This window comes from Pleurodeles waltl, chromosome 10 (assembly GCF_031143425.1).
Source record: "Pleurodeles waltl isolate 20211129_DDA chromosome 10, aPleWal1.hap1.20221129, whole genome shotgun sequence".
In the NCBI taxonomy this organism is placed as follows: Eukaryota; Metazoa; Chordata; class Amphibia; order Caudata; family Salamandridae; genus Pleurodeles; species Pleurodeles waltl.
In genome coordinates, this window is record NC_090449.1 from 124,935,457 (window position 1) to 124,955,792 (window position 20,336).

At 42.1% G+C, this 20,336-nt stretch overlaps 1 protein-coding gene across 2 annotated transcripts in view; it reads right to left on the reverse strand.

Moving 5' to 3' along the window:
• Positions 1 to 624: 624 nt before the first annotated feature.
• CARD11 (caspase recruitment domain family member 11) overlaps positions 625 to 20,336 on the reverse strand; it is a 538,982-nt gene continuing 519,270 nt past the window's right edge. For both annotated transcript variants that reach the window (XM_069209962.1, XM_069209961.1), the window contains exons 22-24: positions 15,851 to 15,975; positions 4,313 to 4,428; positions 625 to 1,880 (exon numbers count right to left, since the gene is read on the reverse strand). In XM_069209962.1, the coding sequence (XP_069066063.1) occupies positions 1,676 to 1,880; positions 4,313 to 4,428; positions 15,851 to 15,975 (446 nt within the window). In that variant the 3' untranslated portion in view covers positions 625 to 1,675. The remainder of the gene's footprint in view (positions 1,881 to 4,312; positions 4,429 to 15,850; positions 15,976 to 20,336) is intronic.

Sequence of the window (20,336 nt, forward strand, 5' to 3'; positions counted from 1 at the left end):
TGGATGGTTTTGTGACAGGAAATAGGCTAGGCTGGTTAGAGGCATTTTTGTTGCCTCTAACCAGCCTAACGTCATTTTTTGGTGCAAAACCCCCTTCCCCAATACGGCCACCCCCACCCCCACCCGGCTTATGTAATTTTCCCAGACGTTAGCCCACCTTTTGCTCTGGCTTGCGGGGTTCCATAAATTTGGTGTCCGGCTGGCGCTTTGCAATGACGCAAGCTGGCGCTATACTTTTTGACACAAAACTGCATTTGTGCAGTTTTGTGTCCAAAAGTATAAATATGGGCCTTTGTCTTTTGCACCTATTCTGTCACAAATTAAGCACTGTGGATACCTAAGGGTTATATTTCTCTGCATTTCTCTATCGTTTTGCTGGCAGTAGCTGTCAGGGTTGGTGATAAAATAGGTGCAAAACAGTTTAGTTTACCGAGCAATTTCACACTGGCAGATAAGGCTTTGACATGCTAACAGTTTACGAGGGAACGTACAAGATGGCTGCTTTCTTGACGTGTTTGCAACCTTGCCTCTGTATTTAATGTTGCATCAAATGTCTAGAAGAAACAGAAAACAAAAGGCAGAAACTGACTGGCATGGGAATAGATACCCTGCGATAACATCCAATCTGTTTCACACTGACTGTTTAATGATTTCCAACTCGTTTCTGAACGGTGTCCTGAAAAAATACAGGTAATAACAAAGTGGAAAACACAGAATTCATCTGTCCTTCAAGAGAGGCGCTCTCAAAGAAAAGCAATCAGCAAAAGAACAAAGAAGAGACAGGATGAAAGCAGAGGTGTGACACTTAGACAGCAGGAGAAGTGTTTGAGCAGCTATTGTTTAGGTAAGTAACTTGAGGCCACAGCACGATGTTAAGAACAGTTTGTAAAGCAATATTGCCATCACGCGCTCTCATCCACCCAAGGAAATTACTTGCTCTCTTCCATCTTAACACAAACACACACACGTGAAGCATCCTCTAGAGAACATGCGAATACAAACACGCATACAAAACTAATCTTCTAATGTGCATGCACTAACACATATGTACACACACAAACACAAACCTCTTCATCTAACGTTCATGCGAGAGCAATTAAACACAGACACGGGTGAACACAGAAACACACACGCAAACGCTCCTCTTTGATGCCCAAGAGAACTCATTAGCCTTCAACCATGACTGACATGCTCATAAGTGTCAAAATAGGAGGACTTTTCATCGGTACATTGGGTTGTCTCTCTACTTAGCTCATTTCGAGTCGAAGTAAGAAGAAAGAATATGTTAATTTGTAATTGCCAGTAAAGTTGATTTTGCGACCAACTTTCAATTTCCTGTAGAGATTGCAAGCTTTCTACATCTTCCACTGTTCGTCTTCAGGGAAGCGGCACCACTGAGCAGTCCAGTTCCCCTCTTCAGCACATTCTGCCATCACCTTGTGTTTCACCAACTTACATGGCTTTTCATGGGAGCCAAGAGCCTGCCATATTGGAATGGTCAAAACCCTACAGAAGAAGTGGCAACTTTCCCCCTTTATCTTCACCATGTGGTTCACTGGTCCAGAGTACTAGGACGATCCACAGGTTTGTTTTGAAAACCTCAGACCATGAGCTCTATTAAAATTCTGTTACTGCTTCTATTGATTGTCTGCATTGTTTACTCATTCACTTTGCCTCACAGTTGGTCTTCATCTATCCAGATGGTCTTGCGCTGCTCCTCCCCTATCTTCTCCTTGATAATTCGTAGAAGATCGTCAATATTGCCCCATGACTCCACTTCCACCGAAGCGTAAAGACATGGTAGGGCCTCTAACTCCTTTTCTTTCTGTCGGCACACACGCAGGAACTCGTCCTCACTCTCCATCTTAGGTAAAATCCTCCTGTGATAAAGCATAGTTACACATTAGACAGATCCCCATATTACTCCCTTATTGGGGCACTTGTTGATTGTTGAGCAGTAGACTAGAAGTTTGGGTGTGAAACAGCAATTACACGCTGGCGGCATGGAATATTGAATAGGGAATATCGAGATAGAAGAATATCCCAGCCAAAACATTGAGGTTAATTATCATCCTATCATCCTTTGAAGACATATATGCAGTGTCAAAATACATATATGTGGAGGTAAGTCTAGGGAAGGATAGATTTACTATTAGATTCACTATTCATAATGCCTCATCATCCTTTGAAGATGTATATATATAAACATATTTATACACATATATATATATCAAGGTACATACATGTGCAGGTAAGTATATATAGGTAAGTATAGGTTTACTATTCCTAACTCCATATATTCATCCTTTGAAGATATATATTGTCAAAGCACATACTTGCCTATGTAAGTTATATAGGTGATTATAGATTTACTATTAACAACTATTAACTCCACATCTCCATGCTTAGAAGATATATATATATATATATATATATATATGTATATATATATGTATGTAAATGTATATTGGTACGTACATACATGCGGAGTTAAGTATAGTAATCCTATACTGAAATCTCAATATTCCCTACTTGAATATTCCTGATTACACCAACACATCACACCTTGTTATCTCATTAACACCTTCTACAAGGAATGGGTTTCTCCAGCTGTTCATAAAAGTGAGCAAGCGCATAACCTATCGATGTCATTGTAAAATATCTCACTCTAAGTCAACTGATAAGTTCCACATTTATTATTATAAATATCTGTTGGTGGCAAAGGAATAACATTAAATTAGAAACAAAGTGAAAAAGTGAAATGTGGAAAACATTGAGGCAGGAGGCACAGAAAGCAGATGAAACATTTAATATAAGAACGGCAATACTCGCATAGGAAAATATAAGAAAGGTAGTGTGTGTGTGTGTGTGTGTGGGTGTACACGCGTCTGCACACGCGTCTGCTTTATTAGCAAAAAGGCAACTCGCCACAGGATGGTGCCAGATGTCAGGTTTACATGGAAACAATTGCTTAGGGCACCTCGCAACAACGGAAGAAATGTCTAGAGAGACTGCATTAAGTTTTGTCCCAAGTTTCACTACATTTTCATAGAAGCCTGTGTACGCAAGCTATCTGGAGTGATAGGATTCAAAGGGCACTACCACAGTCTATACTGCTGTGAATTTCCTAAGGATATAGAACAATGCTATGGACAAAGGTATAGAAATAAACAAGTAAGGTAAGCGAAGAGGAAGTTTGGCACGTGCATGGCATAAATTTTTCCCCAGATTCGAACACATGTCCATGTTACTCAAGCATAATGTACTTTAAGGAATTTGCACGTTTCTGGCAATCACATATAGTGGTACCTCACACACGTGATCATTAATCTTCGTAAGTGTAACGTATATTATCTTTGTGCTACAACTGTGTAGGATTGGGATTTGGGTAAAAGTTGAACTGTTTCTGCTTCTACTGTGGGTATACAGGCTAAATTATTATTTTTAGTATGCACTCTTCTTTAGGGAACTTGACCTATCATTTCATTTCACTTCAGCATACCTCATGGATATTCTACCAGAGATCCATTAGAGTGTGCATAAGGTGCACAGAGAAGAGCAGTAACTGCTTAGATAAGTGTAAGTTAATGGCCTAAAACTTTACTACTTTGAACTGAATGTTCTTAGAAACATCTTTGATCTACTCCTACATACATCCACCTTCCTAAAACCAGTCAGACTTTACATCTATCTTAGTATGGATGCATTAGGTGCATTTATGCTAATTTTTCACAGTTTTTAAACATTGTAAATAATTTCCAGTATAATGTTACATGCAAGTTATATCTTTTTCTTTATTTTTGTCATTTATGCAGTGGTTAATTATTTAAAAAAAAAAAAGAAGTGCCAGGCCCAAGCACTTCACAGGTGCCTACTGCAGCTGGCACTATCAATAGCTCTTGCCATCACAGGTAGATGCTGGTGCCAGTATTACCCATGTGCTAGATTTATAATCTTAAAATAAATGCTACACCCATTAATGTTACAGAAAAATGCACACATATTGCCATCTTCTGGTGTAATTGCATAAATATGTGCCAGTGTTTGGAAATAACTGCCGGTGCTGGGCCCTGGGAAACACTGGCACAAATTAAGCAATGGTTCTATGCCTCACCAACACGCCACTTTGCGGCAACTTTGGTGTGACAAATAAACAGTTGTGTGAATTGATGGAGGAAGCAATTGGGTGGCCATACCCTGTGTGTGACATTAGTAAGGTCATAATAAAAGCTATGGATCTGCAAAATCTAGCTTACTTTCGCCATCAATAAGGTTTGTAATTCGGTCCCCTGAGTTTGAGAAAGCACATTACCTGAATCTCTTGATGTTTTTATCTGTGACCTTAACGAAAATCACAATAGGGTAGATCTTCGATTTGATTAACTCCTTTGCACAACACAGTTCAGCTTCCAGAAGACAGTGCTTATTCTGAAAAGTAGGCAAGCAGAAAAACAGATTACAATCCTCAGAGTCTGCATCTGAAAGCGTCCAAGATGACGCACACGTGGTTGGTGTACACCCACTGATGTGAAAAAGGCAATGGAACATGAAAGTCCAATTACTTGAACACATTCCTAAAGGGAACAGATGCATCCCATAGGCATTAAACATAACTAACAAGAATGCAGCATGGAGACTGCTGTGACTGAAAGAAAAAGCATACCTTTTTCACAGTATAATGTATATCTATATATTTTGTAAACTATAAGGTAGCTACCGGACCATAAAATTTACATATTTTTTTTAATTTTTTATGCAGGCTTCTTCTGAACTAACAAGGCAATAAGATCGTCCAGAGGCAAAGCAGGAAAACGGCTTATAGTCAGGAGCGGTTCTAAACGGAAATTCAAAAAAACCCACACGTGTTGGTGCTATGGAGAATTTTCCAAAGACCTATTGGTGTTGAAAAACACATACTAATGAATGGAGTTCAGTTTTAGTCATGATCTCACCAAACCATTGCATTCTGGCCTAGCAAGTGTGGGGATTGGAGGTTGAGCCAAGTCTGCACCCAGTGGCGTAACGAAACTTGAGAGGGCCCCCTGCAAAGTACCTGGAGGGGGCCCCCTCGCCTCTGGACCTACCCAGGGGCTTGTGGCCCGTGCACAGTGTACTTGCTGAGCGGGGCCACAGGAGCTTGGGGACACCCCGCTCCGCCAGGGCTGTGGAGGCCTATGTTACGCCACTGCGTGCACCCACCTTACAAAAAAGTCCATGGCCAATCCGGCACCCTACATTAAAACGGTCAGCACAGTATTACGCTTTTTGCTTCAGAAGAGTGTTGTGCAGTTAGTTAAACTTTTCTCATAGAAGAGGATTTGCAATTTCAAAAATGTAAATTCCTTAAACCATACAGACATCCCTTCTAAAACTAAATCAGGTTCCACTCTTTATTTCAGTCGCCTCGTGCATATTTCAGCCTTATCAAAGTACTGTGATTTCAAAAACATGCTTTTGCTGATACAAAACATCACACTGAATACTTATATTTTTTCCTCTTTGAACAGCAGTATTGCTGTGGGTTCTCCTTCTCCTACTGCTGTGAGGCCCCTCCTTTTTCACTGTCCACTCGTGTGGAAGGAGGCACGATGGAAGGGACAGCCTGGGTAAAATAACAGTTTTGTGCCTGAGTCACAAGGCTCATTGCAGCTTTTCACACTGAAGCAAGAGGAGGCTGACCAGCGGTAGAACAGAGGAGTGAAGATTCCCTTCTCTCTCCCCACCTTTCCAAGCATCCCCACCTGAAGGCCCCAAACCAATGAACCCTTATCCAAGAGTATGGAGGAAACTGTGGCTGTGAGAGGGGCAACAGATGTTGTGCTGAGTGTATGAGGCTAAATATTTGGTTAATGAGAGTGTACTGGGGCTGGCCTTATGAGACAATCCTTGTACACACGAGGCTGCACTGTACATATGAAGCTGCACCTACATACAAGTTGTCCCTGGACATATGAGACTGCATTAAGGACATGAAGCTGCATTGGGCATCCAAGGCCCATATGTCATATGATTCAGTACTAAGCGTTAGAGGTTGTTTCTCGACATAGGAATGGACTCTGCATATACAAACTGTAAGAGGGGGCAGATAATGTGTGGGTTTAGCTGAACTTGAAGGATAGGAATGGATATTTGTGGCTTCGCTGAACATTGGAGGTTGAAGATGCACTTATGGGATGTTTCTAGACTTACGAGACTGTAGCAGGTCAAGTGAGGCTGCATGTGGTACATAAGAATATTGATGCAATTATTAAACCCTGCTGGACACATGAAGCTGCAGTTGGACAGATGAATAGCTACTGAGAATCTGAGGCTGCTGTACACATGAGGCTGGCATTGTACATATGTGTCTGTCATGGGCATAGGATGCTGAAAATTGGTATTAATGTACGTTGTATTCGGCCAGGGACAATAAGTCTATAAGAGCACTTTTAATATTGGAGATGAAAACTTGAAACTGGGCACAGAAGGTGGCTCTTTGAGGTGGGAGGATCTTCCTATGTACAGACGTTTGTTTCTCAGCAAATTAATCTGTAACTGTGCATAATGCATTCCAGTATTTATCCAGGACACGTTCATGTTAGGATGCACTGGTAGCTACTGGCAAAGTATTATCTAGTAGACTAGCTGAACAAGGCTACAATGAAACTGCTTCTGGCACACACGGCTATACCTGATTTATTGAATTATTCCAGGCACTGTTTAATTTACTATAGCGTTTGGTAGAGTACTTTCACAGGCCTGTCTATAGTAGTAACTCTGCAAGGCCTGCTAAACATCAAGGGCCACATTTAGAGTTTGGGAGAGCAGCATCTGTGTGACAAAACTCCTGCCCTCTTGCCCATCCATCACAGGGCCACCAGCTCACAGCAGCAGTATCACTGATCTACCGGAGTGTAGCCTAATGTAGTGTCCTGCTGGACACATTCCAGTGTTTCTACCAGACACTCTGCTGAGGGCAGGCTTCCACACTCACCCAATACCTATCCATCACAGGCGTCACCAGTCAGGTGACCCTGTTGATTAAAAAAGGCCGGGCGCACGTGCCCAAGGCCAGTTATGTGAACCCAACTACTGTGTCTGTCACCTCATTTAGTAGAATGAGGGCCTAGGGCCCCCAACACTACAGTGGCGATGAGTGGGTCTGCCCCTCGTGCATGCTGGCTACTACTTTGCTGTTCTTCGTGGGGGAGAGCAGCCTGTGCCTAATGCACCCCCACACCCACAGCCAGCACGAAGGTCACTGGTGCGACAGGACGGCCACGCGGTGCAGATATCAGCATCCCCGACAGGAGCACTGTCGGACACCCCACTGGGCATGAGGTGAGCCCAGGGGTATAAGGAAAGCACTCTCCAACATCATGTACCCCCAGAGGATGTGCAGCCCCACGCAGGTACAAAGACTACCATGGCTGGGAGGAGGAATGCGCGACACAGCCCAGCCCCACAGAGAAACGAAAAGTGCTGTTCAGCTGCCCCGAGACTGTGGCCCCTCCCCGCCCTTAACCCGGATGTCCACATGGGCAATAGAGGTAGCGCGGCGCCTGTCATGCTCCCATGGAGAGAAGCAGCAACGCGGAGCAGCGGCCACCGGTGAACTCTACCCTCCCTGCACCTGCGTGACAACACCCATGGTGATGAGGTTGCATTGCATAGAAACCCGGCACCATTGCAAAAGCACGCCTGCCCCAGCAACAAGGGAGCCCCCTCCCAGGGAAGCTTGTGACCACAAAGGACAGGGGTTGAAGCAGAGACTGCCGCGTCCTCACCAAGGAGACCTGCAGTGGCCCTGCCGTCCACTGGGCTGAACGCGATGAGGACACCTGGGAACAACGGGCAGTACAAAAGAGCCCTGTTACCACCTATAACGCAGGGACCCAAGAAAAGGAAGAATGTGCGTGGTAAAGGGGGGCAGATCAACTAGGACATACTGCCTTGATGGAAACAAAGCACTCCTGCCACATGGCAGTGCTTGCCCTCACCTCAGCAACAATCAGAGAACAGTCCGTGAGGGCTAACAAGGCCCGCAGTAATGGGAAGGCTGCAGTGGCTGTTGCAAACCACAAGACTACCAACCCACCACAGCATGTTGCCTGCCTCCTCATTGTGAGACTACAATGAAAAAAAAAAGAGAGAACTGCACTCACCTGGAGGGGTGAGCTGAAGCCCCAGACAAGACTGTCACCAGCTGACATGCTGCTCCGGTGCAACGTGGCTTCTCATCTGCATCTTCATCGTGAGCAGCATGCAGTCCAGAGAAGATAATGAGCTAAGAAAAAAATGCTGTCACAGTGCCATCTAGTGGCCAAACAGATATACTGCATCTTTTTGTCAAAATACAATGAGCTTTGGCAAAAACAAACTGACCCGCAGCACCAATATACTTGTTGTGCCCACAGGTGAAGGGCAGCAGTGTCCACAGACAGTGACTGCGCAGAAGAGAGAGAGATATGTGTGCAACCCTGCACAGTGAAGTAAGGAACTGCAGCCACCCCAGCCAAGCAGCAAAAGCCTAGGGAGGCTGTATGCCGCATGTGGCATGCAAGGAGAACACGGGTCGCCAGCGCAACCCCTAGCGGCAGTCTGCCACCGCCGCAGGCACCAACAGGAAAACAGCACCACATGCCCCCGGTGATGATGGACATTGCATCAAGTGAGGAGGATGAGTACGCCAGGCACCAACGAAAGGCACCAGTGAAGGAAAGGGACAATGTCAGTGGCGCCCAGAGGGCCACGCCGGCAAACCTGACAACACGGGCAGGAGCCTGAGAGACAGACAGAGCCCCCAAGAGCGTGGCGCAATGCCAGGGAGAAGAGGCTGCGCCAGCCGGCCACACCACAGATCAAGATAGCCACCTTTGGCCCATTGTTCAGTAGGTCAGTAGAACAGACCAACCCTGCCAAGCAACCAGAGGCAGGAGCGAGTGCTGCAACAGCACAGTCTCAAGGTGCAAGAGCGGCGCCCTCAAGTGAAGATTCAGAGAAGAGGAAGGTGACCCTTCAGTCACAGAGCGGACCACCAAGAAGATCTCAGAATGGACCAGACCTGCAAGGAGAGCAGATCAAGTCCAACTGCAAAACCCACCCTGCAAGAGGCTGTGGCAGATCATGATGCACTGGCAGAGGTGCAGCGCAAGCCAGCGAAAGGTTCATGGGGCGCACCTGTGACAAGCCGCCACATCGGGAAGGAAAGATGAGAAAAGGATGTGGCATGACGCCACAGCGTGAATGGGTTTAGAGAGAAGGGTGTGACAGACCAGTCACACAGAAGATCAACACCACCACTGGTGCGCACGCAAAAGTAGAAGAGTGACAGAACTGAGGACTCATGCCAGCAGACAATAGGGCATCCATCACCACAAGCCAGCCACCGGGGTGAGCAGACGTCACTGGAGACAGCTCTACAGGTGGACCAATTGTAAGCTGCCAGCATTCGCGAACCACATCCAGGCCCCACGCTTTCCAGCTCGATGGCCCTGCCACCTGTCACCAGCTGCTTGACGACAATAGCATCCCTGTAGCCAACTGCACACGTCAGGTAACAACAGCAAGTGGCCACGAAGTCCCTCAAGTCATCCTTTCGTTAGAGAAGATACCATCACCTGTTGATCTTCAGCAAGATATAACAATGCACCGATGGGACAAGCAGTGCTCAGTGCTTATCTTGTAAAGGTCCCTTATGCCAGGGCCCAAAGGTTTGCTCATTAAGTCCACTGCATCTGGCACCTCTCACAGGTCCTGCTACCAAATGCCACTAACAGCAGAACCTACGAGCTTGTTTTATTAGTTTTTAAAATGTATATTGAATCTTTAAATTGGTCAGTGAGGAATTCCACCAAGAAAAGCAGACACTCAGTGCCTCCATGTGGTGGCTAAATATATGCCAGTGTACAGAAAAATGTGCTGGTGCCTAGCACATCAGCACAAAGTTAGCAGTACTCAATTTGTACAGCAGTAGGTGCCAGGCCTCAAAGTTTTCCTCAGAAGCACACCTCTGGTGCTGCTGATTGTTGGGATTCCTGCAATAGGCCCGGCACAGTCCACACGGTCCCATGGCAGCCCGCCAAAGGGACTCAAGGAGACTCCTTTCTAATGGAGTTCTGGCACTAGAGGGAATACCAAGACTGTCTAGTCTTGATTCCTCCTCATGTCTCTTTTTTTCAATACCATGAACTCCCTGCTCTTTTATCTCACTTTTGAAGGTTTTTATTTCTCTGGTTTACCTATTTGTCACTGTTTTCCTCTATCTCCACTCTTCCTTCTTTCCCCCTTTTCTGCATTTCTATTTCTTGTCCTGGGTCAGTCTGATTATGAAAAATAAGTCCCAGTCCCTAAAAATGGGCACCAGTGCACCACTCCGGCAACCACCAGCTAAAATTAAGCACTTGGGATAAGAAGTGTGAGTTTTGACCCTTTGTACCACCATTTTCCCCCCAGTAACCTCCTTTTTGCTGCTGAGACCTACTAGTGAAACTCAAGAAGGTAAACAAGGCTCAAGGAGACATATTTACTCCCTGTTGTGACACTTCCTTAAATTCTCTTAACAAAGAGAAGTTGAATGATTCAATAAAATAAATACGTCCCTCTGAACTTTGGAGACATTGCAGATGCCCTTAATTATGAATGGCATTCACTCCTAAGCTTAATGTTGCGAGAGTCGAGCAATGACTGTAAACAATGGCTGAGGGCACTGAAAGCACACAAAGGAATATACGGTGAAGGTTTTGGGGGGGGGGGGGGTGGGGTGGGAGGGATTGCAAGGTATCACTAAACCCTTAACTATTCCATACGCTTGAAAATGTTCCCTGAGCTCTGCTTCAAACTCCCTCCTGCCTTTCAAGTGCTTTGCAAGTTTCCTTTCAGAGTTGTGTTACTGTGACCATCAGCTTTTTTTTAATCTTGGAAAGTGAATAAGTAGTTGACAGATATGTGGACATCATGAGTCTTAAATCACCAGCCTGAGCGGGAGCCAAGGCCTGAGAACTCATCACTGAGAGGCAGGTAAGACAAGGTACCTCTGGCATACACTTCCAGAGCCGGACACGGTGGATTATTTATACTGCGGCTGAGGGGAATGTTTCAAGAGAGCTTTATGTCTCAAAGTCTAACTAAAAGAAGAGTTAGTCTGACTCCGCCCACTCACGTCCAACTGTGCTCTCACCCCACAGACTGATTTGGAGCTCAGGGTACATGAAAATCCCTCAATTTCTGAGAAAACTCTAAATGTGGATTGCAATCCATCGATTTACTTCACTCACCGAAGTATCCATACAATAGAGTGATTCAATTAGTGGATTCTCCTAGGTATGAAGCATTTCCCCCAGAAATAGCAGGGGTTTCAGTCACCATCAGATTCTGAATAAGACTCAAGTTATAATTGGAACTCAACGATACTGGGGAAACAGACGAGGCGCTGTTCCAAAAAACCCACATGTTCAGTAAACAAACAAACAAACTAAGAGATGGTGTGATAAACGGTGCATATAAATGCAATGCCATTGAGAGGCAGAGGCAAATTGCTTTAGCAGCTTAATTTTGAAGTTTACAGATACCTTTATTACCGAGGACTTTTAACCAACATTGGTGCGCCTTTCGCTCTGTACAAGTTGTCCTTGAACTGCCATTAGACTCCTGTCAGTCTGCTAACACCACCAGAGATGCAAATTGCTTTGAGACATAAATAGTCCCAGGCAGTGTTACAGTTTGCACAATGACTTGAAGTACAACTGCATCACTTGCAGGGCAAGGCTCTGTGTGGGAGAAAAGAGACTTGGAACATTTAAACAATATGCACTATGGAGCTTATTTACAAAGGCATTTCTGAGTATGTGAAATAGTACTACATGATTACTACTTCACCTACACAGTGTAGAGGGTACTCGTAAATGCCTTTGTAATTTGGCCTGAAACTGCCAACTCCCTATTAATAATGTCTAGAGGGCACAGTTCTTCCCATTCGTACTAATGTATTTGAGTATTCCCAGCATATTCCCGTTTCAGATGTTTTTGGTCCAAATCACAAAAGTGCTTACGAGTACATGAAATAGTATTGAACATGCCCATCAATGCCTTTGTGAATCACTTCTACAAGTTTAATTCTTGAGTATCTAGCCGCGAAAAAGAAGAAACAATTAGTGGAGATAAGTGAAAAATGTTCCCAGAAGCACTCTTGAAATGCCAAATCTGTTTAGAAGATTGAGCTATATTATATTATTAAACATGTAACTTAAATTAGTAATAATTTGGGTGTTTCTGGGTCAGAATGGAAACCTGTGCCATCAAGTCAAAAGGTACACAACAACACTACAGTACACCCACATTGTTTGTGAGTCCCACGTAAACGATCACAATATTGAGGTGTGATATCTGGATAAGTAAATTTGTGCAAGGAGCATTGCTTTTCAAATTCACAAACTTTCAAACTTTATTGTCTCTACAAAACGTGCGCCGAGGATTTGTCGCCCTGCAATGGTTCCAAGGAGACTGTGGACTTCGACGTGAGGTCCGGCATCAGGGATGTGTCACGCTGCAGTGGTTCCGATGTGGCTGTGAGGAGATTTGTTGTGCTCCATCTGTTCTGATTACAGGACAAAAGGTGAGCTGGCTGAGCACCTTCAGGCCCATTTCGAAGGGTCCATGACTGGGATGGCACCACTTGGGGCAAAGGACTCACAGCAGATCAGGTGCTGGGTTTAAGGTAGTTGGAGCCTTTTCTGTCCCTGAGGATTTGAACGGGAGGCCAGCCAACTATCCCCTTAAGTCACTCTGGTTGTCCGGGGATCAAGATGCAGGCCTAGTCCTTTTAAATCAGGCAGCAGGGCAACATAGTGGCAGTCTTCGTGCAGAGGATCACAGCAGTCCTTCCAAGTCTTTCCCATGTTCAGAGATGTAAATAAAGAGTTTGGTCTGAGAGTTCCAATATTTATACCTAGGGCGCACATTGGAGGAGGAGAAGGTTCTGGAGGTTCTCAGTGGTGTTTGGAGCTTCCTGCCTACCTGCCCAGGCCCCAACTTGTCCGGGGTCACAAAAGACTAGTGTCAAACCCTTAGTGAGGGTTGAACATTTGTGATATATAAGTGTGACAGCACCCCCCCCACCCATAGGGTCAGAGATGGCATATTTTGCCAACACCCATTCTCCTGTGTTTCACTTTGTGGGAGCAATATACAAAGACCAACTTTCACCTACACCTAGTCATGTCACCAAGGAAACAGGCTGTAGGCACCTAATGTTCTTTAGAAGTAGCATTTTCAGAACTGTGACTTAAAATCCGACTCTGCCTTTAAAGAGAATTGTAAATTACAATTATTTTGACACCAAACTTGACATTCCTACCTGCTCCCAATTGAAAGTTATCACTTATTATATGTAATAATTTAACCCAATGTTGTCTGAGAGAAGTGGTAGGTTATGTGGCAGTGACAAACAAATTTAAATGTTTTTCACTACCAGGAAATGTAAATACACTGCACCCTGCCCCATAGGCTATTTAGGACCTATACTTTGGGTAATATATGTGTATTAAAAAGGAAGGTTTAGGCCTAGCAAAAGGTTTATTTTGCCAAGTGTAAAAGGCAGTTTAAAACTTCAGACACAGGCTGTAATGACAGGCCTGAGACATGTTTATAGGGTATTTAAGTGGACAGAACATTGAGTGTTGCAGGCCCACTAGTAGCATTTAATTTACAGGCCCTTGGTACAAGCAGTACTCATTGGTGATGCACCACTTTTCTTGCAGCCCCCTTGAGTCCCCTAACGCCACCATGGTAGCGCTGTATTTACAATTCAATTAAGTTAGGGGCTATAGCGTCATTTTTCTGACGCTATTATAACGCTGTACTGGATTAGCATTAAGATAAATGACACTAATCCAGTACAGTTTTAACAGGCCCATTGAAATCACAGGGAGACTCATTTTACCGCCTGCTTCAAGCATGCATTAAAAATGATGCTTGGAATGGCCCTCTTGCAGCGACCCTCTAATGAGGGAACATCCCCTTTGCATATATCATTCATATAATATGCATGATGTGGAGCAAAAGGTTTACAAGTTGGCGCAAACCTAGTTTTGCGCCACCTTTTAAATATGGCGCTATGGTAGTGGCTCATTAGTATCACATTTGCGCGAAAATTTTTGCTGCAAATGTGGCACTATGGGGCGCAAGGGCCATGTAAATCTGGCCCTATGTTCTATTATCTGACAGCTCTCAGGTATTCAACCTATTCAATAAGGTCCTTGTAAAAATTTGGTGAAACATTTATGGATCCTTTTCAAATGTGTGCTCAATGCTTGGCGGGCCAACGTTTACCTCTTAGCATCAGTTATCTAGAGAACCAAGATAAAGTCCCATCTCTATGGCATGTTTTGTGAGTGCCATCAGTCAGTAAATTTGGGCTATGTTTCAACTACTAAAACTCAATTAGAAAATAAGAACGCTGGAGGCAGATGGATTGGAGAAGGTTGTAATTCACTTGACTATGTTGATCTAAACTCTTTGATGTAAATCCTTCAAACAAGTGGGAGGGCAAAGGAGGAAATCATGCTTAGAGTCCTAGTGGTGACACACATCACTAACAGGGTCATGTCCCGCTTGAAAATGTTTTTCCAAAACATTATATTCTAAGGCATGTAGGTGTATATTTATGCATGTGTGGTGTAAATCTATGAACACAACCTATGGCAAATGATGCGCACACAGACGGAAAATGTTTGTAATGCGATTATTGGGAATTTGACAGTTGTTGTTTTATCAAAATAATCAATTATCAAAATGATGTTGGGTAAAATAACATGTTATTTTCATGTGTCCTGGTTAGGTTATGTGTTGTGTTTGTGTGTTCTTGCATGTGTGCATTATTGGGGCTCGTAATATGCCATGATATATGTGTGTATGTGTAGAGTTGGGTATTTCTCTTATGTTTTAGAACTGTACATTTGCATTTTTTCCCAACAATTTGCATATGTTATATGTGCATTTTTAGAATATACTTTACTTTGGTGTCTACTGTGTGTAAAGATAATGGTCAATTTAAAAAAAATTAATTCATAGTTGTTTTAACATGTGCTGTGTATGGGTGACTGCGATGCACATACATGTTTGTAGGTGTAAATACTTGTGCTGGCACTGCTATTTCTTACCCACATAAATTTCTTTGTCATTCCCTGAGAGAACCTGCGAGTGAAAATGTGTTGTGTGTGATTTACTTCAAGGCCTGGCTGGATTTGATTTGAGTTTACTTAGGCTGTACTACCACAAGAGTAGATGTGGGTGTAGCTTTCCTAAATTTCAACCTTCCAGACTTACTTTTTTCTAGATGTGTTTTCTATTTGCTCCTCTCACTTGTAGAAGTTACTGATTCCCCTGCCATTCCCTCTGGCTAGTCACACATTTCTATTTAAAATGTAGAACACACTTGTAGAGTTCTATGCACTTCTTGCGGAGAGCTCCACATACATGGTACAAGACTGTCATAAATGAAAACCTCTATCTGTACCTATGTGTATTATATTCATGAGTGAGTGAAGTAGTACTACAGGACTACTATTACACATTCTTGGGAAAGTCTTTGTCAATTGGATCCAAAGTATCAATATCTGTTTAATCAGTTTAGGTCATCTATGTCCCAATATTATATAGTGCTTTTAATGGTCGAAAATGGCCATGACTGTAAATATTACTAGGTCAGATTTCAAAATGCATAAGCCTGGCTGTAAATAACAACTCACATTCTCCATTGACTGATGATTCACTTTCAACTTGGAAATTATATTCATTCATAATCTATGAACCATATGAAGATTTTCACCGCAAGCTTGTGAATTAATTCTATTTTGCATGAGTTTCACATTACCTTGTCAGCGACAGGCTCAATATTTGCTGATGAAATGCATTCATAGGTTTTTGCATTTTGTTCTTGAAAGGAGATAATGACTTCTGCTTTCTGCTTTCGTTGGAACTCTTCTTTACTTACAATATCTGTAGAGGAAACAAACTTTTTTCCATAAAACTGTACATGCCAATTGTTTTGGCTGAATGTGAATATTGAACAGCCTCACTTGAAAAAGCAACATATTTAAAACATTGAAGGAAATGTGGCTATTGTTGGTACTGCATAGTGAGGGATGGATTACCAAGAGAAGTCTCCATACAAAATGACTTAGGGCCTGATTTAGATATTGGTGGAGGGGTTAACCCTATCACAATGATGATGGATATACTGGGATTTAGATTTCGGCAGATGGGGTAACCCCTCTGTCAATATCTAAATTAGGCCCTAATTTTCCCTCTTAGTCAATTTCTACAAGGACACTCAAACCTTTTTTTAATCTTAAACAAAAACACATGGGGAACCACCAATCGATTTCACTAACATTTTAAAGTTCTACCCTGATTTTGATTTACATTGGAAATCTATGATCATTTATCTTCCATTTACATCTTTACATTATACAAGAAGACCTTATCTTCTGGTGACCAGTATAACAATCTAAAACACAAAACATTTTCTTATTTAACTAAAATGTATAGTTCCCCTTAAAATTCCCATGATCATCCCTAAAATAAATATGTTATTATTTCATTAATAATCTAGATTTTTTACTCCTACTTTTTGTCACATTTTAGTATACAATCACAGATTAAAAGATTAATATTAGCACTGGCTTTTGTACCTCTATCACTCTGCTACTTAGTACTATTGTTGAATATAATAAAAAACATATTACACTCTGTACATCTTCATATTGGTTCATGCTATGGAATTGTTCATGCATAATTGTTTAAAATAAGGTATTTTACCAAAACAAAGATACATGATAGTACATGAATGCAATCAGGTAAATTCACCTTAAAGAGGCCTTGTGGCTATAAGAAGAATTGTTACCATATTCAACTTAAATGTAACATGCAGTCTGTCATGCAACATTAGTATTTTCTCAGTACTGTGATAATAGAATTAGGTCTCTGTACCATAGTAATACATGCATGAATGTTTTCTTTATTGGTACAGTTGCTGTATATTACAGCCCCTGTGCATTTATGATTAGGTCAGAGTTTCAGATGAAAAGACAATTTTTATTTTGATACTTCCTTTGTCACTGTTTGATGAAATCAAAGTTTAGCTACCTTGGGTTTGGTTTTGCACTTTTGTGTAGATTATCAAGAGTGGGTGAAGATAAAAGGGGAGGAATCAGAAACAGGTTATTTCCGATTTCAACTACACCAAACTTTAAATGAAACTAGAACTTTACCCAGGGAAGTGCTTTTGTGCGGTTTGAGGTAAGTCCATTCAGGGTTTTCGAGAAACGAGTGTTCCAAAATGTGTTGAGTGGGCTTGAAAAGGTTTAAAAAGTTTAAAGATACGTTGGCAGCTAGAAAGATGTTTTCTCCATTTGACCATAACTATAGCCCCGTTTGATGAATTTGGTAAAAATGTGGTTGATGATTAGCATGTTTAGCTTTCTTTTTTTTTTAAATATGTACAGATTCACAGTTTGAAGGGGCAGAAAAGGGTGTTCATTTGCTAATAACTATGGTATCATTTAACAAATTAACATGAGATGTGATAGGCATTTAGAATGTTTAGTCTTCTATGGGTATGGCAAGTTTCCTGCAACTCCACAGGGGTTGGGGAGGCAAAGATACACAATGGGAAAGTTTTGATGTGCTAAGTTTGATGCTGTTCAATGAATCTACGTTACTTTTTTCAATATAATAAATCTTAGACTGGTTAATCTCTTCTACGAAGAACCCTAATGGCTTGACTTAGATTTTGACGGACGGGTTACTCTGTTACAACAGTGACGGATATCTAGTCGTCGAAATATAAATCCCATGATTTCCTATGAGTTTCACATTTCAGGGGACAGGATATCTGTCACCATTGTGAAAGAGTAAGCCAACTGCCGAAATCTAAATCAGGCCCTTATTCTATTAATGTGTTGTCACTAACATGATCTGATCATTACCTTATTTCATTTAACGGGGAGCTTTGGACCTTGGATTGTAACCTCTTATTTTTGGCTGAGCAGGAAACCGGGGCATGCAACAAAATAACACAAAATGTTTTTTTAACTGCCCTGGGGGAAACAGAGTCGGCATTTGATTATAGGATGGAAAATGTAGAAAATCTAAATGAACTGATCAATAACTGGATTTGTATGTCTTTAGATATAATAGCCTCAGTGAGAAAGTTAAAGCCACTGCTGCCAGAAGGTCAGCAACTTGGTTTTCTGAGGAACATTTGCAAAACAAGAGACGTTGTATGGGACTTAAGAGGGTTTGACGGAAAGACTATGAGGATGAGGATAACGTGAAATACTCAACTGCTCTGCATTTCTATCGAGAGTTGATTAGGGCAGCCAAAAGAAATTATTTGGCAGCACAGATCACAGCATCAGCCATGATTCAAAGATTGTGAATTATTTTATTAATCCCAATTGCCTCTCATTGATTATTGTGGGTTCCCAAGACATCAGTAACAAACTGACTTCCTTCTTTGAGAAACATTAAATCACTCACCCCTTCCTGAAGGAGTCCTTTGACCATGTAACTTCAAAAGATAGGCAAGCATAGTTTTGTACTGAACCAGATCAGATTCTGCTGATGGAGCCAATATATTTGAGCTCTGGATAGAAGCTGTTCCAAACCACTCAATGAGGATCCCCTCTAGCAGAATTATGGCATTTGACAGTTAATAAGTTGGGACCAATTTTCACTAGGCTGAGTAGTGCCTAACTGACTTCAGCTATGTTTATTAGTAGCTGGAAAGAGTAGGTTGTCACACCAATTGTAAAGAAAACTCAGACAGATCTTCCTGCTCTGGTCAATTTTCAGTCAGTTTCATTTTCGCTTGTCCCCTTCAAGATTCTAGAAAAATATGTGACTATTGTTCTGTCCTCACTTTCGGAATTCATGTAGGCTCTTTATCTTGCTCAATAGGACTTCAAATCAATTCACCGTATGAGGTCTGCTTTGTAAGAATTGGTTGAAGAATTGTGATGGGCCCTAGATCTGGGTTGATGTGCAGCTTTGATCCCATCAATCACCTACACTATCATCCCCTGTACCTTACAACTATGATGAAAGAGGATGGTGTTGGTGGCTTGGCCTTATAACAGCTAGCTTCTTAATTCAATGACTGCCATCAGAGAGATAAAATCACAACCACGATGTAGGCGTGTTTCCTGCTGAATCTTGTGTTCCTCAGCGCTCATCACTGATCCTCACTCTTTTTAATATCTATGTTACTCCTATGGCCAAATGTATTTGAGTTTATGGGTTTCATTTTATAATATATGCTGATGACACCAAACTTGTTATTTGCCTTGACAATGTTAAGTACGCCATAGAAAAAAGTGATTTGTAAGCATGAATAAGTAAGGCCCCGAAAAACTGCCATTATTGAACAAATCAAGCCTGCTCAGCTCTCTACTTAAAACACGCTAGAATTGATTTAATCTGTTTCTTTCATAACCTCTCTCTGACCTATACAATGACATATATCTTTTAAACAATAGAAGCCTTATTACTTACATTTTTACCCTTTATTAAACTGCTTTGGAATGTGCTGCAATGTATTAAAAAGTAACCATGGCTAAAGTAGTAACCGCAACATTGCATGATCGGTGAGAATCATGTGGGCATATTACTTACACAGGAACTTGCTCTTACACATACATAAAATGAACAAGGAACCAGATGAAACTAACCACCCCCTGGTTGAATCAGAAGATGCCTTGTTATGTTATGTTTATTGTTACCATACTATGACAATCAAAATGTTTTATAAGGTGTCCTAGGGAAGAGGGGTTTCGTCTTCCTGATGCTGCTAGATGCCGGTGCTGTGTGATGTTGATCTGTAGCTGGAAAAATCCAAGGGCTACTTCCAGAGCCACCCATTCAGACCACAGTCGCTGCTGAAACTAAGAACTACAGCTGAATATTTGCATAGGTAGAAAGAGTGTTATGTTACATATTGAGTGTCCTGTCTCAGAATAGTATTATAAAGAGCATTTAGATATAATTTATTTCAGCATAACAGAGTTATTCATTCCACTGCTAGTTTGTACTGAGTCATAAAGAGTTGTTACTTTGCTTCCGCGAAAGCCTGATAGTTAGAAGCACATTAGACTGATATGAAATGTATTTTGAAATGTAACAGGTTGACACTCCATTCTAAACTTTCCCAGACTACGAATTGTATTAGACAAAGGAACTCTGCCGTTGGAGGACAGGATCGGCTTAGAAGGGACAGATTCAGGACACTTGTTGAGTCTGTTACTATATTTTGAGATTTTAAATTAATACACTAATTAAGAAATATGTACTTAAATATT